The sequence below is a fragment of the Capra hircus genome, chromosome 6, assembly GCF_001704415.2.
Source record: "Capra hircus breed San Clemente chromosome 6, ASM170441v1, whole genome shotgun sequence".
NCBI classification, from domain to species: Eukaryota; Metazoa; Chordata; class Mammalia; order Artiodactyla; family Bovidae; genus Capra; species Capra hircus.
Genome location: NC_030813.1, coordinates 60336746 through 60360253, shown reverse-complemented (window position 1 = coordinate 60360253; position 23508 = coordinate 60336746). Strand labels below are relative to the sequence as shown.

The 23508-nt window shown below is 44.2% G+C and overlaps 1 protein-coding gene across 10 annotated transcripts in view; it reads left to right on the top strand.

Annotated features, from left to right (window-relative positions):
• Nucleotides 1-23508, top strand: part of APBB2 (amyloid beta precursor protein binding family B member 2) — a 379350-nt gene that overhangs the window by 304945 nt on the left and 50897 nt on the right. For all 10 annotated transcript variants that reach the window (XM_018049390.1, XM_018049388.1, XM_018049391.1 and 7 more), the window contains 2 exons: nucleotides 2301-2447; nucleotides 4806-4933. In XM_018049390.1, coding sequence (XP_017904879.1) covers nucleotides 2301-2447; nucleotides 4806-4933 — 275 coding nt within the window. The remainder of the gene's footprint in view (nucleotides 1-2300; nucleotides 2448-4805; nucleotides 4934-23508) is intronic.

Below are 23508 nucleotides of genomic sequence, written 5' to 3'. Positions count from 1 at the left end.
GGAGAGTGGTCCCTGGGAAGCACATGGGAGCTCTGCACGCTTCCTCTGCACCTTGTCCTGTGCATCTCTTCCTTCTGGCTGTTCTTGAGTTATATCGTTTTATCATCAACCTCTGGGAGATAGTGGAGGACAGAGGAGCCTGGCGTGCTACAGTCCATGGGGTCGCAAAGACACGACTTAGTGACCAAACAATTGCATCAGTGATCTAGTACATAAAATGTTTCTCTGAGTTCTGCTGGCCACTCTAGCGAATAAAGCGAACCCAATGAGGATAGTCCATCAATACATTCAAGCTGTGGCTGGTTGGCTAGAAGCTCAGGTGATAACAGGTTTGCAGTTGGCAACTGAAGTTGGCAGGGGTGTCGGGGAGAAGGGCTCTTGTAGGGCTGAGCCCTAAACCTGTGGGATCTGCTGCTCTCTCCAGGCAGATAGTGTCAGAATTGAGCTGAACTTTCAGACACCCTGCTGGTGACTGAGAACTGCTCTTTGGCATAGAGGAAAACCTCCACACATTTGGTGAAGGTGGAAGAGGTGAGATTTTCCATTATAAGGTGGTGCATAGCAAGATCAAAATGGCAGATGGAAGCAGGGAGATTGTGGCGTTGTGATTTTACTCACCAGGGACTACGCTGGGAACCAACAAAGAAAAATTACTGAGCTGCACAGTGCCCCCTGCAGGAAGCAGAAAATGAGTACTGGAAGGCATGGCCCTTGAAGTTGTGGGTCTTCATGAAACGTGGGGAGACGCACTGTGGTGTCCTCCTGTGGCGTTTCTGACACACCCACTTGCAGGAGTAGTTTGGTCTTAGGTTAAGGGAGCAGAGCCTCCGAGGGAGCAGCCCTGGCTCCTGTGGCACCTTCCTCTTGGGCAGTGTCTCTCCAGCAGATGCACGTGCACACGTGAACTGTGAGGGCATCTCCCAGAAGCTTTCCCCAGGACCCGGGGTCCTGAGTAGTTTTTGCAGTTGTTGTAGCGATGACCTTCTCTTTTTGGTATTTCTGTAAGAGGCCTCATGGGCACCGTCAGTGTGCGGGAGCTGTTCCATTCCACATGGGGTCCACACCGGGTCCCAGGTACCTCGGTCCTTCCCCTCTAGGACCTGAGGATCCACATTCTGCTAACGTTTTCAGTATTTTGGTGGGATATTTTTTTGAGAAAGTGATTAACAATTCAGGAAGGAGGCATACCGTCTGGGTATAGGGGCTGAGACACAGAGAAGGTTAAACTAGACTGAATGTGGTCACTTCGGGACACTTCGCTGCGTTCTTCATTTTGTTATGAAGTGCGGTTATGGAAACTTTAGAAGATGCTGAGAGTCAGCCTGTTGGCTCCACAGAAGTGTGGCACCTCGTTTGCCCCTCCTCTCCTGGGAACATGGTCCCTTCAATTGATGTGCAGCTCAGGAGGGGACCTGCGTCACAGGTTGCCATGGGATACTGCAGTTCCAGCCACCTGGTAAACCTGGCAGTTAACCGCTAGGTAGATGCTGTATCCAAAGTTGCCCTCATATGTCCCATGAACTTCTTTATAAATTTTTGGATTTTTTTATTTGTTGCAACATGCATATGATACTTTCCATATTTTAAAAAAAAATTGAATACCTGAACTTTTAAAAAGAAGATGAGCATGATCTCAAAATGAATATCTCTAAATCATAAAAGAATAAATTGAATTTGTGCTCTGTTTTCTTATAGGTTCATTATTCTGTAGACTTTTCAGGATTTGGTGCTAATAACAAACACAGATTTGTTATGATGAACACACACCCCCACCCTCCATTCTCCTTCATTTCTGGGTATTAGAGAATACATTTTGCCCCATTGTTATTAGAAACAAGTGCCAAACATGTATTTAATTCTTCTCCCTTCTATTGTCTTTTCCTAGGTGCTTAACGAGTAACAACTCTCAGAGAGGTTACTCCTTGTGAGAACCCTCTGAGGTTCTTACTATTGAAAAATCCTGCCTGATACTAGATAAAAGATACTGATACTGCCAGATACTAGAAAAAAAGAGCTTACAAATGTTTAAACCCATTAGCCCTATCATTCTACTTCTAATAATTGGTTCTAAGAAAAAAACTGAACACACACACAGAAAGGTAGGCAAGAATATAGTTATTACTACATTTTTTAGTAGTAAAAAATAGCCACAATTAAATTTTTCAACAATCGAGAATTAGTTATTAAATTAGATGACTGAAGATTTTATAGTCATTGAAGACACATTATGCACATTTTGTAGAGGATCTTAGGCTACCTGTGGCCAGTAAGTAATCTCTGGATCTCTGATTTTCTCCTAGTGTTTCGCTGTGCGCTCTCTGGGATGGGTGGAAATGGCAGAGGAGGACCTCGCTCCTGGCAAGAGTAGTGTTGCCGTCAACAACTGCATCCGGCAGCTTTCCTACTGCAAAAATGACATCCGAGATACAGTTGGCATTTGGGGAGAGGTAAGTTACAGGTGAAAATAATTAATGTCAGACTTGCTTGCATTCCCACTGTGCCTATGAAACCCCAGAGCCCCAAGAGCCGAGAGACACAGGACTGAGAGCGTTGAAGGTATTTATTGGGTTCCAGGGATGTTCCACACTCAGCCAATCATTCTCGCTTTAGGTGATCAGCCAGCAGTGGTCCCTGGTTCAGTCCTGTAATACGGAGATTGTTGGTAGGATTGACTGATGAAGATGGCCTTTGTTGCCTTTGTGAGGACCTGAATCAATCCCAAGGAAATGCTTTGTGTGTGTATGTGTGTGTGGTGGGGAGGAGCGGGGTGGATTTGATCTCCTGGTGGGTGGAAATTACGCTGGGGGCCACTCCCCACTGGGTCTGGCTGCAGATTTCTTTTAGGCTGCTGCCAGTGACCCAGTTCCTGGTGGGAAAGAACAAAGAGAGAGAGGGAAAAGGCACCAAAAATTCCCAATCAGCTCTCAGTTATCCCAAAGCAGGTCACCTGGTTAGCCCCCGGGGGCCCTAGGACCTGCCCTGCTCACGGGGCCCCAGCTCCTCAGGACTCTCTGATCACGCAGCTCCTGAGCACGTGGCAGCCCTCAGCTGAAAGCGGGAAGAAGGGAACCTGGCCTTCACTGGGGGGACAGGTTGGGGAACTGCAACCCTCCCCTGTAGCTTGGCTCGTCCTCTTGGCTCTGCCAACCATTACCTAGCTGCTCACCAGCTACCCAGCCTCCATGAGGTGCTGGGAGACAGAATCTCTCTAGGACCTCCACCTCAATCATGATTAATCTACAGACTGGATAATTAGCAGCTGGCTCTTTGCCCAGGGTCTGGACACAACTGTGCCATAGAAAGAAACTCTGCCCACATGCAAGCCTTGTGAGCTGCAGTTCCCAAGAGAGACACTGGGAGGCGCTTCAGGTCTGAGGCGGCCTGCTGTCTGTTGCTCCAGGCTCTGTAGGGTCAGTGCAATTTACCTGGAAGTAGCTCTCTTCCCCTTTCGGAAGATTTCAAATCATCCTGGATCTCAGTTGTAGATGCTTGGCTTAAGTAAGCACTGACGAGCGGAGGCATTGCAACAACCATGTCTGCCTCCTCGGCAGCAGAGCTTAAGTTCACTCTGAGAACTTGTGATGGGACATCATTCTTAAAACCCAGACCAAGGAGCAGTTTATCTGTCCCGCTTTGGAATTTGAAGATTGGCCAAAAAGCCTCACCATTCTTCCCCGCTAGACCATCCTGGTGGAGAAGAAAATGGTACCCACTCCAGGATTCCTGCCTGGAGAATCCCCATGGACAGAGGAGCCTGGCAGGCTACAGTCCAGGGGGTCACAAAGAGTTGGACACGATTGAAGCGACTTAGCATCACATAGCGTAGCACAGACCTCCCTGGCATCCACGCTGCAGCATCTGGGCTGACTGTGACCTTCAGTGGACACAGCCTTTCCGTCAGACAGCAAACATTTAATAATTTCCTAAAATGCCTGAGGGTTTGCAAGGGGAATGAAGTTGGATAGGCTAGCGTTCCTGCCCTCAGGAGCCATTAATACGTGGGGAGACAGAAGACCAGAGCCTGAACAGTGATGCTGGAAACCTCCTCCTCCCCAGTGATGGTATCACTGCAGCACGCCCTGTGGCTAAAGGCATCTCGGCCTCTGTGTCGGATCATGAGCAAGTCACTTAACCTATAAGCCTCAGTTTCCCCATCTGCTAATTGGAGATAATAACAAACCAAGCTCTGAGGCAAGTGAGAGCGTTCACGAGCCAAGGAGCCTGAAGCGTGTACTGTAATATCTGAGATGTCATAAAGGGACATCAGCATTAGCTACTGAAGCACCGAGAAGTGTCACACAGCTGTGCCTGCTATTTACCGGGCAAATCACACAGATCAGAGGTGGTGTACAAACCAAGAAGAGACAGCCCTTGACAGGAAGGCCATCACAGGGATGGCTGGTAGGGTCTGGGCAGAAGGGAAGGAATGGGGACAGAGGGGTTACAAGAGGCTGGCCCACCTGGAGTTAGTAAGAGACCAAATTCTCCAGGGAACCTGCCATTAGCCTTTTTTCTTAGAGTAAAGATTCAAAGTATAAATAATTAAAAATAAGAACCAGCTCGAAAGCAGGCTAGGGACACATTTCAGAGGATTTGGAGAAGAAGAGAGAAATTGGGCATGTGAGGGGAAGATGAAGGATTTATAAATATTTTAATCAGGAGAGGATGTTTCTCCCTTAAAAAACAAAGTTCAGACCCAGGGGGCGATATTTTGATCATTGAAGCGACATCCCTGGGTAGCCACAAACGTCCTGAGGGTGCATAGTTTTGTGCAGAAGGTAAGCAGTCTTCTCATTGAATCCCAGGGGAAGGACATGTACCTGGTCCTGGAGAACGACACGCTGAGCCTGGTGGACCCCATGGACCGCAGTGTGCTCCACGCTCAGCCCATCGTCAGCATCCGCGTGTGGGGCGTGGGCCGCGACAACGGCCGGTGAGTGCCCCACGTGTCCTCTGTCACCTCGCCAGGTGGCCCAGTTTTAGCTTAGCGCCACGGTGGAGCCTTGCTGTTACTGCATGTCACTGACTATGAAACTAGACAGTGAACTCTCTGCAGAAATGCAAAAAATGAAGGCACATGTCTATCCCAGCCTCATAAACCAAGCTACTTCCGTTTCCGGTTTCTGTCCCTCAGACCTTTTTCAGCCGTGGACCCTGCCTCTGGTTCTGCATGTTTCTCCACCTACCCATCCCATCTAAGTTCCCAGCTCATCCAGACTCTCGGCACTCTCACCTTATTTTTTTTCCTCTTCTCTGCAGTCTGTTTTAAAGAGTCTCAGCTATTTCAGATGCTCTGCTGTTGGTATTTTCTTCGTAGAGGGCTTGTTGGAAGGGAGAGGTTGAAGAGCTTCTAATCACAAGCTTTATTTTTCTTTAATTATTTTATTGAAGTATAGTTGATTTATAATGATGTGTTAATTTCTGCTATACAACAGAGTGATTCAGTTACACATGTGTGTGTGTATATATATATATTCTTTTTCATATTCCTTTCTACTATGATTTATCACAGGATATCAAATGTGGTTCTCTGTGCTATACAAGAACCTTGTTGATCACAAGCTTTAGGTCATTAACTCATGCTCATCAGGAACTTATGGAGTTTGAAGTTGGCTGAACATTTTTAACATTTTAAATGTCTGGTCATACCAACATTCCATTCAGTGTGTATTTTTCTGAAATTCTACTGAATGTTTGTCATTTCCAGCAAGTACTTCTTGCTTAGATGTGTTGTGAACCTTTTTGTTCTCCAGAGTGACTGGAAACAGGGAAGTTCTGGTTTTCAAGTACATGTTCTAAGTAATAAAGTGGCAGGTATCACAGACATCAGACTTTGATACTTTATTAAGTAATCGGGCTGCATGAAATGCATCTAACTCTTGAATTATAATTAATCTTTGGTAACTCTCAAGGTGCCCGAAGATCTCCTAGCATTTAGGGACAAGCTGTAGGATGATTTATTACTTTGTTGAAAATGGACAAGAGCATTGCGGAAGCTGGTGAAATCCCAGATGACAGAGATGGCTTTCTGGAGCCTGTGACTCCATTCCTGGGTTTTCTGGTTTATTGGGTTGTGTGGTCCTCTAGGGGGTTCAGCCTTGGCTTCACCCAGCCTCGGGCAGTAGCAAATTCAATAGTGTTTTGATTCAGTTCCAAATGCTAAGCCTGAAAGGAAAATGGATAAGCATTCATCAAAGAACAAGCATTTTTGCTGGAACCAGACATAGACATGGTTGCAAAAGAGATAGGTGGAGTGTCCTTTGATGGCTGATTGGATAAACCTTCCAGGGAGCACAGCTGTATCTTTGAGCTTCTGTAAGCGTGATGAACAGTGACAGCTGTTCCAGGTGCTTTGAAGGGAGTAAGTAGCTAGATTATGCATCCACACCTGTCATTCACTTGCTTGGCAGAGCTGGAGCACTGAAATTAAAGAAAAATACATGATGATGTTTGTACATATTTTAAAATGTTTAGCCTTGATGGAAGAGTATAAGATGCTTGATCCTTCCCTACTTCCTATCCTCCATGTTTGTTTTTAAGACAGGAGCCAAGGTGAAGATCATTATATGCATGTCCAGCTGGATAGGGTTGTGTTTTCTTAAGGTTAGCGTGTGAGTGGATTTCATCAATGAGGTTTTCAGGTCACCCCAGTTCTTTAAGGCCAAATGCTCTCTGTTCAGGGTGAAAAATATGATTCAAATTCCAGTGGACAAAATTATTCAAGCCCTGAGCTCAGTTTCTCTCATGTGTGAAATGTGGATGATAACAAGGACCACGAAACATGTGTATGTTTATGTCTGTGTGTATGTATAGTAATCGGCATGGTGATGGGGATATAGAAAATGCTTAATGCACGTTAGCTTTGATTTGTTAAAGCAACATCCACTTGGACAGACAGCTAATTACATGGTTTCCTTTCAAACAGAGGGTGAGGGAGGGATCAGACCTCAGGGAGGTTTTGAGTACAGTTTATCATTTTATAACAGAGGGCCAGAGGCTATTCTAGATGCTGTGTTCAGTTGTCCTACAAAGTGGAAAGAACTACCCACCCCTCCACTGCACCCAATGATATCGGTATAAATTAGGTTACCTTGCCTTGGTTATGTTTCTGAAATGTGCACTGGGTTACTTATGTTCTTTAAACCCCTTCTTGTTCTTACTCAATGTTAGCAGGTAAGTGTAATTTAGAAATACACTGAGGGTTCCACATTAGCTTTCAGGACCTCAGGAAGCTCCTGCATTGGCTGGGGGGCCCTTGAGCTGGGCTGCTTTTGGAAGCAGTAAATTAAAAATATGTCTTGTCAGTGAAAGTTTCAGTTTCTCCCCATTGCAGTTTTTATGCTCTGAAAGAAGGGACCTTTGTATTCCAGATTTTTTTTTTTAAAGATACTTGGTTTTGCTTTTGATTCCTTTTTTTCTTTTTTTCCTTTACAGCAATTTACAAGAGCAAATTCAATTTGTAATGCTGCGAAGGGACTTACACTTTGCATGAATAAAACATAAAAGTGTTTCATTTTGCTTGCAAAAACAAGTCCATTTCGAATTCTCTTTTGTAACTTCCCTTGCTGAGAAAATGGAATCTCTTAGGGGATTTCTTGATGTGGTTAAAATGAATATGAAAAGTATGTATACCAGAAGCATGAAGGGCAGTTTCTTGTGAAATTCTGAGTGCTTCACTGAGCCATGTAATTTCAGAATTTATAAAGTTATTTGGGGTTTAGCATTTTCTTAAGGATTTCAAGTGGCTTTGGTTTGCTCTGCAGAAATTCCTTATGGAGGAAGTTTACTTTGGGTAAGGAGGTGATCCAGCTGTGACACCCCTCTACTGACCCCCCCAGGTTGATTCAGAGAAGCCTCTTATTACGATTAGCTAAAAAGTCTCCTTGGCACCAGAGGCTGATTCTCTGTGGGGTGTCAGTGGTTGCTGGACAGGACTGAAGTTTTTGTCTTGTTCTTGAGACTCAACGCCAGCCTTAATTATGGTGCTTCTTAGAGTCCATTTGCATTATACTGCCATATGCTCAGATGCTCAGTCATGTCCAATTCTCTGCTATGCCATGGACGGTAGCCCACCAGACTCCTTTGTCCCTGGTATTTCCCTGGCAAGAATGCTGGAGTGGGTTGCCATTTCCTTCTCCAGGGGGTCTTCCTGACCCAGGGATTGAACCCATACCTCTTTATGTCTTCTGCACTGGCAGGCGGATTCTTTACCACTAATATCACCTGGGAAGCATGATTACTAGGCAAAGGGAGGCCATCTTCCTCTTTCTTGACTGTTCTGCACTTTAGTTCTTTTTGATCACCGTGAAATAAATGTTAAGGCTCCCAGAGGCACACAGTGGGGAAAGGGGTTTCATAAAGAGCCCTGTATTTCCAATCAGAATTGGAACTGCAGCCCCAGCGAGTGCTCAGATTGACCTGCTCCTGTGGGGAGGTGTCCTCATGTGTGCCAGTGGCACTGAGTTGTAGAGCTGGCATTTTGCCTCCACAGACTGGAGCAGGCGACCGCAGTGACACCTCACATCTTGTTTCTGTGGTCCTACAGGCTTCTCTTCCAAGGATGGGTTGGGGGGAACTTCACATCAATTTCAGGGGCTCTGCCAATCCTGGCCACGGCTCCCCTGTTTACTCACTAGGCCCTGGGAGAAAGCATACTCCTCATTCTTGTAAAGAGGTATCAGCAGCAAGGAGACACAGCTTCTGAACACAGGAGACTTGAGAGAGGGACTCTCTTTGCCTCTTGTGGCAGGTCTAGGAAGGGGCGCACAGATCCTCTGGGTGTTGCCAATAGTCTGCTATTCCCGTTTGTTTCCCACGAGAAAGAAAAGTGGTATAGTTGCAGGGTTTCAGACCCCATAAGTGGGATTTTCCAAGTCAGTGTAGCATGAAGCACTAATCAGGTCAGATGCTCATAGACTTCCCTTGAAATGGCAGGGGAAAAAAAGCTCTAGGGTCAGTTGGAAGAGTGTGTTAAACCAAGTGTAACAAGCCCCTTTGCTCCAGACCCTCTCACAGGTTCTCCTGTGCTGATGTGGACTAGAACTCTTTTCTTCATAGAAATGTGATCACCTGGAACAGGCTTTAGGAAATGCTGCTCTGGTCAATAAACTTGTTAATTTAAATTAGTGGCAATACTAGGTTGCTATTTTTGTCTTCAGGAAGAATTGGAATTCTTTGTAATAAATAACCATTATAAGTGGAGACCCCCACTGAGCCTGCTCCAAGGAAATAAAATTCCTTCCTAATTAACAACAACCCTCACAGCCATTGTGCACAAGTACTTTTTAAAAAGCGCTTTCTTCTGCAGGTTGAATCTTGGCCCTGAGATACTGTTTGTGCTTATAGTTTGTATAGCAGAGCGTCTCTTCTGAGAACATGTTTTATGCATCTCTTTTCTCTTTTTGATGAACAATTTTTACCTTGTGATAGATTATTCATAAATTTTCAAATGTTTATCTTGGGCTTAACTGTTTGATCTAGTTAAGATCTCAGGGAACTTTTATCTAAATAACATAGTAAGTCTCAGTGCACTGAGTTTTTTTTTTTTTCCTCATTTTCTCTTCTCTTAGGATATTCCCAACTGGTTTTATCCACCAAGCTCCTGGTTTAAGTTGCTTTAGAAGTCTTTCACCACAGAGTTCATGCTTTTGTTTTCCTGCCACGGTTGTTTTGTGTTGATTCTTGTGAAAAATGCTGCTTAATTTCCGGACTTGGGGTGGGAGCTGATGCACGGGGCATCCTGACTGTAAATTAGTTAAAATATGTAAAACTGTAACTTACAGTCTTTTAAATGTAAAAGATGGCTGAGTAACCAATGTCTTTAAACCCTTTTATTTTATGGATTAACTGAGGTCAGAGAGTGTGATTTGCCTTAAGTGACCCAGCTAACTAGGCAAAGACAGACTCCTGGGAATTGTCCTCTGTCCAAGCAGGAGCTCCTCTGTTAATCCTGACAAGACATAATGGATGGTCCAAAGTAACCTGGGGTCAATGGGGGGACTAAGAACTCCACAATCTAGGCCTGGTCCCTTTCCTTAATGAGATAAAACCAGGGGTATGAATTAAAAGTAGAGGCCCCTGAGCTAAAAGTGTCTTTCTATCTTTAATGGATTATTTTAAAAAGGAAAGGTAAAAAACATGATGGGACTCAAATGTGGTGGACCCAATATGGCCTGGTTCTTTACAGAAAGAGTGTTGAAAGTAATAATGCATTCATCATTATTGAATCAGGCAGTCGTTGTGACTTCTGAAGGAAGTCTGTGGAAACAGCAAGTCCTGTTCTGCTATCCGGTGTCTTCCTAGTCTGACTGGCCAAGGGACTTGTCTCTAAGTTGACAGCGACCTGGAACCTTCACACGTCATGTTATGCCCACATTCTAGTCACATCCCTTTGGCCCCGTGCCACTGCAAAGGGTTCTGGGAAATGGAGTCTCTAGCTGGGCCGACAGTTGCCAAGTCAATACCGCTATCACCAAAGAAGAGGTGAAACAAGTAGGCTTCTGACAGTCTGGAAGCAAATCACCTCAGTGTTCCCAGCCTGTGACCTATTGCTTCCTATGCTGGTTATTGGGCCGCCGTCCCTGAGCTCCAAACCCACCGTTCTCTGCTTGCTTTGTGAGGCTGGAGCCGGGACCCTGCAGACCACACTTCTGCTTCTCTGGTTTGCTGCTGTTAGGCTCAGACTTGACTGGACTTTGTGGCTGGAGGAAGGGAGGGACTTACTTCCCGTGGTGAGCTTTCTCCTGGAACAGGATTTTTATCTGGGTGCGTCAGTTGTGACACAGTTTTCCCAGTACAGAAATGCAGAGCCACCAGCACAGCTGGCTCAGGCACGCCCTTTAAACGTCCGTGTCCCTGGCCCTACTTCAAGTCTAGAGACACCAGCCCAGCATACCGCCTCCTCAGTGTCAGAGGTTTTGCTCCATGGGGCTTCTCCAAACTTCTGGGTTTTACTAGTTCCAACCTCTACCCTTTGCACTCTCCACCCTCCAGGTCACAGCCCCGTCTTGCAGTGGCTGCCTTCATGATAACTTCTTCCTATTCCCCTTTCAGTTTTGTAGTTACCATTCTTTATATGATCTTCTCTCTCTGTTCCAATAACTGATGTGGTTCTGGTCTCCTGCCTCTACTCTCTGGTGTTGACCCTTAAATTGAATTAGCCCTGACTGCAGGAGGCAGTGTGGAGGGTGTGTCTGCCAAGAAGAGGGCTTTCAGGTGACCAACTTGAGTGCAGCTATTCTTTCTGTCCAGCTTTGCACACTGTGGGTGCCAAGGAAACATCCTTTCTAAATTGGTAGAAGTTGTCAGTGATAAAGGGCAGTTCTCTTTTAGAATTTAGAAATAATGGGCCTCTTGGTTTTTGAGCTAATCAGAAAGTTACCTCTATTTTCACTTTGCCATTGTTTCTTTTCTTAGGGGTAATGGAGGGAGGCGGGTCCTCACAGGGAGGATGGAAAGCCTCCTAATGACAAGAAGTCAGAGGGTTCTCTGAGCCAGCTGGTAATGAAAGATTGATGGAATTGCAAGATCTGCTGATAAAAGTTTCATCTAAGGTATATACTGTCTTGCCTCAGGGAGAAAAGTCTTCAGGGAGACAGCAGTAATTCTCTCCCTTTGCTCCAATATTATCTTGACCTCTAGAGTTAATTTCTTTTTAATGCAGACACACAGTAAGCAGAGGCATCAGGATTTACTTGACCATTCTGCTGACTTACACCTTGGTTGTATTTTATCTCTGTGAAAGTGGCCTCCTTGCCTTCTATTAATCATGCCAGGATGCTAGCTAATACTTTCAGTCTAGAATAACCTTTACGGAAAGACACTGTAAGTGATTGTCTAAGAGGTCCCTCAGAGGAGTGTGTGGAGGGTGTTTGCAAGCCGATCCATCTTGGTGGTGCTGTCCCTGTTGGTGGATGTATGAAAGACAACAATTTCTTCCGAGAAATGCATCTTCTGTTTTGATAACCGGTCCGCTGTTTCTCACAAGCATGTTTCAGCACCAGGCAGTGAAAGGTAGGGGCTTGAGGCTGCCATGTCAAAAGGAAGCGAAAAATTGTGATGATGATCCCTGAGCAACTTCCATCTCTCGCACTTCCCCCGACTCCCAAGTCAGGTGAGGGATGGCCCTTTCTGGATGCAGCAGAGGGGTGATCCATCATGCTAGGCTCCAGTGATTCACTGTCAGCCTGGAAAGTGCCACAATCTTCGTGGAACACTGGAGCCTTCCGAAACCAGAAGGAAGTATAGTATCATGACGACATAGCCTAACGACCCACACCAGCATGGATTCACATCTTAGCAGGAAAAGTTGTAACTGTTGTAACCCAGAGTGTCACTCAGTTATTGGACTGTTGTATATACTTAAAAAATGATTGTTTGATAAGCCGCTAAAAGCTTTATGTTACCACAGATGAATAAGCAGTCACTGCTTTCATACACAGATCATCACCTTGAACTCTTACACTTAAATGTAATCATCTGAGATTTTGGGCTTCATGGTGGATACAATGATTGAGGGTATAATGCAACTCCTTTATTTTCTTGGGCTCCAAAATCACTGCAGATGACAACTGCAGCCATAAAATTAAAAGACGCTTGCTCCTTGGAAGAAAAGCTATGACAAACCTAGACAGAATATTACAAAAGCAGAGACATTACTTTGCCAATGAAGGTCTGTATAGTCAAAGCTATCGTTTTTCCAATAGTCATGTATGGATATGAGAAGTAGTTCTTTGGACCATAAAGAAGGCTGAATGCCAAATAACTGATGCTTATGAACTGTTGTGTTGGAGTAGGGTCTTGAGAGTCCCTTGGACTGTAAGGAAATCCAACCAGTCAATCCTGAATTCATCAATTAATCAAGGAAATCACTCCAGCATATTCATTAGAAGGACTTGATGCTGAAACAGAAGCTCCAATACTTTGGCCGCCTGATGCAAAGAGCCGACTCATGAGAAAAGACCCTGATGCTGCGAAAGATTGAAGGCAAGAGGAGAAGGGGACAACAGAGGACGAGATGGTTGGATGGCATCGCTGACACAATGGACATGAGTTTGAGCAAGCTCCAGGAGATGGTGAAGGACAGGGAAGCCTGGAGTGCCCAGTCCATGGGATTGCAAAGTTGGATACGACTGAGCAACTGAACAACAACAACAAATGATTCATTTCTGCTCACAGAACCACTTCTGACAGCAAACGTGTCAGTGTTCCACGCCAAACAACTCTCCAGGTCTTTGCCAACAGTAACCAAGTGTCCTGCAATGTAACTCGATTCCAACACTACCAGGAGTTAGCCCAGACCCCCAGGTTGAAGTCTCAGGCCCCATAGGACTGCCCCCACTTCAGTCACAAGTCCAGGCCACCCCTACATCTGCCAGAGCAGCTGTAAATCAGAGGCTCCCAGAGAAGTTTCTCCATTGGTTCAGTGATTTGCTAGAACAGTTTACAGAACTCAGGAAAACACTTTACTTACTACTACCAGTTTCCTATAATGGATACAAATAAACAGCCAGAAGAAGAAGCACATAGGGTGAGGTTCAAAAGGGTTATGAGCGTCTGTCCTCATGGAGTTTGTGGGTATGTTGCCCTCCTGGCACCTGGATGTGTTCACCCCGAACCCCCTAAATTATCCCAACCCCATTGTTCAGGAGTTTTATGGAGGTTGCCTTACTCAGGTCAATTGATGAAATCATGGGCTCTTGGTGATTAGCTCGATCTCCAGACCCTCTCACCTCCCTGGAAGTTGGGGTGAAACTGTAAATCCCTACCCTTTAATCACAGTGTGGTTGTTCTGGGATCAGCCTCCATCCTGAAGCTATGTAGGGGACCTCCAGACATCTCATTCGTGTACAGAAAGATCAGTTTGTCACTCTGCATGTTTCAAGGGTTTTACAAGCTCTTGTGTCAGGAACCAGGGATAAGACCAACTGTTATAACAAAAGGCACTCCTATCACTCAGGAAATTACAAGGGTGTTAGAAGTTTTGTGCCAGAACAAAAACTAATATATATTTCTTATTATATTATAATATCACAGTGCACAGTTGGTCACTGGAGAAGACAAATTTGAGGACATTAGGTGGAATTCAAAAGTGTCTCACTGTATGTAATTATGTCAAGATTTTGAGAGCTAGGGTGATCAAGAGAAGGAATACTGGAGTAGGAATCCCACTGTCTGCAATTTAATAATAATCATGGTTCTTCCCTTGCACTGGTATTGGGGACACTTAGCATCCTAGCCGGTCCATCTGCACTGGGGATCATTGCTGGAATGGCAGAGATGTGGAGGTATCTTCATAGGACTGTCAGGCATTGCCCCAGGGGCAATACTCTTATTGAGAATGTAATATTTTCCAGTAGTCATGTACAGATGTGAAAGTTGGACCATAAAGAAGATTGAGTGCCAAAGAATCGATGCTTTGGAATTATAGTGCAGGAGAAGACTCTTGAGAGTCCCTTGAACAGCAAGGAGAGCAAACCAATGAATCCTGAAGGAAATCAACTCTGAATACTCATTGGAAGGACCGATCCTAAAGCTGAAGCTCCAATATTTTGGCCACTTGATGCAAAGAACCAACTCATTGGAAAATACCCTGATGCTGGGAAAGATTGAGGACAGAAGGAGAAGGGGGTGACAGAGAATGAGATGGTTGGATGGCATCACCAACTCAATGCACATGAGTTTGAGCAAGCTCTGGGAGATGCTAAAGGACAGGGAGACCTGGCATGCAACAGTCCATTGGGTCACAAAGAGTCAGACATGACTTAGCAACTGAATAACAATATTTCCTTAAAGTATTAGCCTGGGTCAATCATAACAGATTATAAAAATCAGTAGAAACTTTAAAACATGGGATGTTGGCATGATTTTGTCTTTGACTTTAAATATCTAAAACTCATCTGTTATTGGTTCCTTGTGAGTCTTGACTTGATGAGATGATGCCTCTTCAAGGCCTAACATTAATGTTTACATCCCCTGGTCCCCTGCCACAACCAAGTGGCTTAGTGTGTCCCTAACCCTCTTATTAAACTAGACTTGATGCTTACATATCACAGCTGTGAATTAAAGCCTGGCAATGAATTGTGCATGCGAGAGTTATTTTTTAATAAAGAAAAGTGAGAATTTGTAAAAATTATCCTGTAATGAAAGTTCAGTCCAGTCACTTGGGATCCATGACTTCCTTCCATCCTTCCTTCCGGCATGAAGGCATGTTCATGCCTGGGTTGGCTTGAGTCACACCAGCTGCCACTGGGGTCCATGCTTCTCTTCTCCAGTTCGCTTGCCTCTCTCCTTCGGCAAGAGGACGACTGAGTTATGCTCCATTCTTTATTAATATGTTTGCTGCTTTTCCTCTTCGCAGCACCCAACCTATGGGCTCCAGCACCGCGTCTCCTGTTGCTTTGTTATAACTTCAACTGGGAAGTCTTCTTTTCCAGGCAGTCCCCAAAGAGTGCTCTTGGAACTACTCTTTAGAAAAAGGAAGAGAAGGAAGGAAATAAAAAATAAGAATTGAGAAATTGAAGTCAGGGTCCTCAAACAAGGACTCATTTCTGAAGGTAAAGTCCTGGGAGCAGAGTCAGGCAGGCATGGTTTCAGTGGCCAGAGATTAGAAGTACCAGATTAGAAAGTGAAAGTGAAGTCGCTCAGTCGTGTCTGACTCTTTGCGACGCCATGGACTGTACCTACCAGGCTCCTCCGTCCATGGGATTTTCCAGACAAGAGTACTTGAGTGGGTTGCCATTTCCTTCTCCAGATTAGACTTGGGCCAAATAAAAATACATGAGCCAAAGAGTTCATTTTTAGTGGAAAGGGTAAATCTTGATAAACCCAGGAAAGAATCATTTAGATTATAAATAAAGGAACACAGAGGCAGTGACAGGCTCATCTGGCACCATTCACATATCCAGCAAAGTTGAGTGGAATGGGGAGAAAGTGGGGAGTAAGAAAAAGAAAACCTAGAAAAGTCTGTTATTTTGCCTGGTATTTTACACCAGAAACATGCCAAAGAGGAAGAAGAGTCTGAAAATGCTGGGATGGGATAGGTGGGGTAGGGGTGCACAGTTACAGCCTCTGCAGGAGCGCAGGGTTGCAGGAGGCTGAGTTCAGGTCTTGCTGGCATGGCAAACAGAGCAGTCAGGTACTGGGGCAGGGGACTGGGCGTGCGTAGAAGGCACCATTCTCTGAAGGCAGTGCCCTGTGCTTACAATCGCTTCTCTAGGCCCTGTCTTGCCAAGTCTGCCTCTTTGGATGAGTGGCTCCTCTTTTCATGCACAGAGCATGAAAACACGGAGGGGTGGGAGGGCTGCTGAGGGATCAGAGCCAGGGAGAATCAGATACTTTCAGTTGAGCCAAATGAGCCCTGGTGCATTAGAGATCCACGTTCGGGCAGGACTCAGGCACCTCGGCCCTGGATCCTGGACCACCCAGCTGAGAGCAGCGCAGGTCATGGTAGAGTGGAGGGTCCCTTTGTGGCTGGAAAATTGTGGCCCCTGCCTCTTCATCCCTAAATCTTTTCTTGGCACCCTGCTAAGGGAGTACTCCTATGTATAAATTTATTGCAAACAAAGCCAGAAAAATCTAAGTCTCAGTTATTAGCCCAGTAGAACCAAATGTTTCTACAAAGGCACTGAAAGCAGGTCAGTCCCAGGAGGCAAACTACATAGGGAACAACAGCCTGTGCGGCGGGGTCAGCTGTGCAGGAAGTTTACAAACGGCACCAGTTGAGGCACCAGTGTCATTTCTTTGATTACCAAATCTGTGCAATAGGTATTTGGCTCAGATTGAAAGTATCTGATTCTCCCTGGCCCTGATCCCTCAGCAGCCCTCCCAGCCCTCAGTGTTTGAACAGAGCTGGAATGGGGATTGGGATAATGATGAGAGAGCACCAGTCATTCCTAAATCTGTAAGCATCTGTCTGGGTTCCAGTGAATTCATCCGCCTTATGAAAGAAGCTTCTCTCCTTACTGCAAACCATGAGGCTGTAGATAGTGGGGTGTACACAGCGCCTCCTTGGCCAACCTATAGCCAGGTCACTTTTGCCCTTAGTCCACTGTGGTTCATGGCTCTGCTGTCTAATCAGCTGCACAGTCAACAACTTACTGACCCACCAATATGTAGGGAGTGGTCAGGTGCTAAGGATTCTGCCCGTGCCGCCAGCATGCTGGGATAGTACCCTCGCCTTGCGCTTCCCTTATCTGCTGTCCTTTCCCGCTTGCCCACTTTCTCCTCATGTAGCCTTTATGTTTCCTTGGATTGAACCGGCCATTCCCTCCTCCAGGGCACAACCCAACCCAATGGGAACTTAAATCCCAGCACCTCTGAAGGGAGCCTTATTTAACTTGATGATTATGTGTGTGTGTTCACTCACATGAAAGTAAATTTTGCAAGGAGAGTTGTTAGATTTTTTTTAACTTTGTTGTGTAAGCCCCCACATTCTTTGTAGCTGTCTGTTTTTTGTGTTACTGGCTTTCAAGCTATTTCGCCTTAACCCGTAAGAAATATAGTTTATGACACGATCTAGTTTTTACCCTCCCCGCCTTCCCTTTCAGTTCAGTTCAATTCAGTCGCTCAGTCGTGTCCGACTCTGCGACCCCATGAATTGCAGCACGCCGTAGGCCTCCCTGTCCATCACCAACTCTTGGAGTTCACTCAGACTCACGTCCATCGAGTCAGTGATGCCATCCAGCCATCTCATCCTCTGTCGTCCCCTTCTCCTCCTGCCTCCAATCCCTCCTAGTATCAGAGTCTTTCCCAATGAGTCAACTCTTTGCATGACGTGGCCAAAGTACTGGAGTTTCAGCTTTAACATCATTCCTTCCAAAGAAATCCCAGGGCTGATCTCCTTCAGAATGGATTAGTTGGATCTCCACTCACACAAAAATTTCACACAGCAATACTTATCTTTGCAGTGTGTCCTGTCCTTGATTTTTTTTTTCTTTGCTACACTCTATTTAACTTTTTGAATGCTGTTACCACTAATTGATTATGGTCTGAATTACACTGACCTTTGGTTACTTTTTCCAAAAAGTCCTTGAAGTGACCACTCTACCAGCCTAATACCTGGTGTTTAAATTTAAAAAGATTGCACAAACAAATAATTTTGGGAAACATCTTATTCTCAGAGAGCCCTGAATACACAGCTTACCTGTTTAAGGCTCTAAGCTCCTCTGTGTGCATGCGCAGTTTTGTCTGACTCTTTATGACCCCATGGGCTGTAGCCCACCAGGCTCCTCTGTCCATGGGATTCTCTAGGCAAGAATACTGGAGTGGGTTGCCATTTGCTTCTCCAGATCTTCCCCATGCCTCCTGCATCTCCTGCATTGGTAGACAAATTCTTTACCATTGAACCATTGGGCCTCCCAAGCTGTCCTGCACTTAGCACTTTGTGAGCGTGAAACACATTTTTTGCTTCCTACCAGTGAACTTGAGGGAATCAGCGGCATTTCTGGGGCCCACCAGATTAGAAAACACTGCAGTGCGCTGATTTAGGGGCTCGGAACGGTGACTCTATCAGTCTGCCATCACAGATCTCTATTTTAGATTTCCATTCGCCTAGCGCTCCGCTCCTCATGCCTGCACTGAGAAGTGTGGTATTGTCAGAAGCACAGCTTTCGGTGCAGTCAGTGGATTCCCCTTAAAGAATTTAGTTACCCAGTGCCCTGGGACAACCCAGAGGGATGGGATGGGGAGGCAGGGGGAAGGAGGGTTCGGGATGGGGGACACGTGTACACCTGTGGCTGATTCATGTCAATGTATGGCAAAAACCACCACAGTATTGTAACGTAATTAGCCTCCAATTAAAATAAATAAATTAAAAAAAAAAAAGAACTTGGTTTACGGTGAAAATTGCATAATTTGTCATGTTTCTCTTTTTGCTAGGAAGTTTCAAGTTAAAGCAAACTCTCACAAATAAAATAGAAGGAATATTATTAAAAAAAATTAAGCAAACTCTCAGCTGCAGTAATATTACATTGAACCATATGACTGCCTTTTTTGAGGATCTGAAATGGTTGGATGTAGTTCAAATTAATATTTAGCCTAACTGATTTATAGAATCACTTCCTTCTTCCGTTTGGCTTTAAATTTTACTCTAATTTAAGAGCCTGCTAGAATATGTGTCTTCTATTGTAAACCACTTTATTCTTTTGGAAAGCAAATGGGTATAAATTTTAATATGTAAATAGAGTCCAGCTGTAATGTCCTATTAACCAATAGAGTTTAAAATACAGATTTTTTTCCTAATCTCCCTATTATTCAATAGTTGGTAAATACTGTGCATTTTGCAACGAGGAGTATTTTGAGGGTTTCCCCCCTGTACGATTCTTGGGTGGCTATGAGAACAACAAATTTAAAAATATATCTTTGTAGACAATGAATATTTATTGACCAATCCAAATGACACTTTTGCTTTCTGCATGAATTAGAGAATAATAGTGTCACAGAAGCCACCTCACCCCTCAAGGTACTTGCTCACCAGGCTAGTTTTCTCCACCAGGGATCTCATTACAAAGATAAGCAGCAGTTACTAAAAACATTACATCTAATGGATGATGTGGAATTTCTTAATATATTTCCTCCATAGAGTCAGTGGCCTAGAGTAATCGGTGAGCCCCTTTATTGTCTAGAGGAAACATTTTGATTTATCTCTGTATAGCTTCTAGCTTAAGAGGTCCTTTGGGTTTTCTTTTTTTAACCTTAGAAGAAACTGTGGAAGATATTTATTAAAAAAGATAAAACCTAATCCTATTCATTAAATTCATTGAGTCAAAGGTTGAAATAAAAGGGAGGGAAATTTTTTTTAATAAAAGATAAGGTTTTAGTATGTCTATACTGTACAAATTAGAGTGCCTCTCTTTTAAAAAAAGAGAAGGTATATATCTTAAGTCTTTGAATCTTGGGTCACTTTTAATCATCATGTTGTTAATCATTGTCATAGGCCTTGGACTCATACTATTAGAACAGATTATAGCAAAGAGGTATGTTAATCAGGGCAGGAGGAGAGTAGAAATGGCTTTCATCATCCAGAAGGGGCACCGTGTTTTGTTTTGTTTTGTTTTAACTTTATAATTTAACCATAATTGTACCTGTGTATTTTTAAATGATCTGTCAGGGTAGCTTTCTTTATGCCCAAGGCCACATCGTCCCTGTTCCTGCCTTGAAGTTTCAGACTGTGGGATTTCTTTTCTCCCTCCTTCTTCCTCTCTTGTATGGTCCCATCTACCTCTCTGGGAACTTATTAGACACCTATATATTAAGTCCCCAATATGTGTCAGCCACTGTGCTTGGCACCAAGGATATAACTATGAACAAGCACTTCATGGTGCCTGCCTTCATGGGTGATACTAAATGGAATAGTAATAGTGAGTAATTAGATGAGTTCTTCAGTCCCATGAAGCACTTTGTAGTATAACTATCCAGATAGCAAACTGTCAAATATCTAAGTATATGACATGTCCTGATCACTTGGTCCAGGTCCCACCTCTTCTGTTAGTCTTTCTGTCACCATTTTATCAGTTAGCACTGTCTAGGTTATTCTTCAGTAACAATCAAGACCCAGTAGCTCGGAACGGTCCTCATTCTACTAAATGTCTGTGCCGTGTTGGCTGGAGGTGCTGCTCCTAGTAGTATTGTCCTTATTCTTTGTCCAAGGCAGAAGGGAGTGCCACGGTTTAGAGTTTTGCCAGCCATGGTGTTGGGAGGAAAAAGTGCACTGACTCTTAAAACTTCTGCCTGGGAACAACACTTAACACTTTTTCTCACATTTCTCTCGCCAAAGCGAGTTACATGTCCAAGTGTGACTTCAGGGGATGGGGAGATCTGCTTCCCTGGGAAAGGGACTGGATGCATTCATATCACTGCAGTGCCCTCTGGTCTCTTTGATCTCTCTAGTCAAGTAGATCTTAAATGACACTTCATCTTTCAACCCTGTGTAGTTACTTAGTGTAAATGTGTGCCTCTCCCCAGTTAGATTATAAATTCCCAGATAACTAGCACATGTCTTATACTTCCTGATGTGTGACTCAGCATGATGCTGGCCTTATGTTAGTTAGGTTCTTAAAAATGATCTTAAATTGTATGAAGGCGAGAAGAGAGAATAATCAGAACTCTCTCCATGTTTTAATATAATGCTTGATAGTCTGCTGAGGATCTGTGTGTACTATCTCCTTTAATCTTTTCAAGGACCAAAGGACATAATATCATGCCTTTAACAGATGAGAAAAGTGAGACCCAGACCTTGTACATGACTTGCTTACTACTGCACCAAAAAAAAAAGTGATTGAGCTATATCTGAAACCATGAATTCTAAATCCTGGGCCAGTGGTTTTTTCTACTCCTGTAGTTGTTAATGTGAACACTCCGAGTTTTAACTTCTGCTGAGGATCACACACGGGAAGGGAGAAGGAAACCTCAGAAAGAATTGAAAGCCTGAGATGTATCTCCTGGCATTTGGGTGATAGCAAAGCTGAGGGGGACACACAGCAAAACTCTCGGCTTGAATTCAGCAGGCCAGTGTATTAGTTTATCTATAGCTCCTGTAACAAATTATCATGAACTTGCTGGTTTAAAACAATATAAATTTGTTCTCTCACAGTCTGAAAGCTGGTAATTCAACATCAGCTTCATGAAGCCCAAATCAAGTTGTTTGTAGGCTCACTGTCTCCAGAGGTCTGGGAGAAGAATCCATTCCTTGCCTCCTCTTCCAGCTGCTGGTGGCTGCGGGCATTGTCTGGCTGTGCCATCACTCCTGTCTCCACATCCTCTTTCTGTAGGCTTCTCTTCCAAGTTTGTGATCTCCCTCTGACTCTCCCTGGTAGGGATGTGTGTAATTAGATTTAAAACCCACCCAGATAATCCAGGAAAATATCCCCATGTCAAGATCATCAGCTCTGCTCAATGTTACATGGCAGCCTGGACGGGAGGGGAGTTAGGGAGAAAATGGATACATGCGTATGTATAGTTGAGTCCCTTTGCTCTCCACCTGACACCATCACAACATTGTTAATCGACTATACTCCAAAATAAAATAAAAAGTTTTTAAAAAGAGATCATCAATTTAATCATATCTGCAAAGATCCCTTTTCCATATTAGGTAACAACGACAGGTTCCTGAGATGAGGGTCTGATATTGATACCTTTGGGACCATTAGGGTGGTGGGAACCTCTTTCTGCTACTCCACTTTTCTCCCCTGCTCTGCCCCTCTTTTATCCTCGCCCATCTCTGTCTCCCCTCCAAGTGCTACAGGTTGTATGGTATATTGGAAGGGTCTCTGGAGTCTGATACACATCCCGTTAATTCCTGGATCTACCTCTTCTTGGCTGTGTGACCTTGGCGAGTGAATTACCCTGAGCCTCAGTGTCCTCCTGTGTAGAGACAGAAGCCTTAGAACCTATGTGCAGCTTGGCGTGAGATGATAAATGAGAAGAGGGCCTGGCAGGGGCACCTGACCCCAATGAAAGGGCACCTGCCTGAGCGCCCCAACCCCCCCTCTGCGCTGTCCCTCATTTAGGCTCCCCATCCTCTGCACCCACAGGGCTGGGCCTGGTGGGCTGCAGGTAGAGGATGCTGCCCACTGACATCCCTGGAGCACCTCCTCCCATTTATTTTTCTTAGTGAATCTAAAAATACACAATGTTTATTAAATAATTAATCATCCTTTCCTAGAAGGGTTATTTCATTTCATGGGTGAACAGTTTATTGCCAGAGAAACTATGTCTTCCTCCAAAATGATGTATAACATGATTTGGTATCTACATTTTTAGGCACTTCAATGTTTTTTTCTCTCTGCCAGTTAAACTTGAAGGTAATGTAGTGCGTATTCATTTGCACTTTTTTTCTTTTCTAGAGATACAGATGTGCATAGCAGTAGAGCAGCCTCATATTTTTCCATTTCTAAAATAGTATGTAAAACCTGATATGTTAGTGTGCGTGAATGCCAATAAATTTTAGTATTTAGTAAATATTGAGTAGTAATAAATACCATAGGTAGCATGCCTTTATAATATTAAGCCTATGAAGGAAATTAAACAGTTATATAATTGGCAGGGAAACTAATGCAAAAGTAAAAAGAAAAAGATATGAAAGCCATTTTTTCTCAAACCCATTTTTGTGGTTTTACATACTTGTCTGCCTTCAGAATCTTTTATGCTAGCCTAGTTTGTTTATAAAGCAGTCCCTTTAGACATTTGTCTTATTTTTAGGAAATATTGATCCTAATGCTAGGTTAGTAATAGGGATTATTTGCCATCTTGTCTCTAATGACACAAGGGGTCTGAAATGCTGGGTGGAGAAGAACCAGGAAACCAAAACCAGCTTTGGGTGAGGGGTTCCTTGATCTGTTAGTCGTGTCTGTCACGGAGCAAAACATAGGCGTGGCACAGCATGACTAAAGCACAAGTAATTATTGAAATGTACTCCATCTAGTTAGCTTGACCCAGAGTCATTGGTTAGCATTAACTTTTACACAGGAAAGGCAAAAAAATGAGAGGAAAAAAGAGAGTGGTCAAATATTG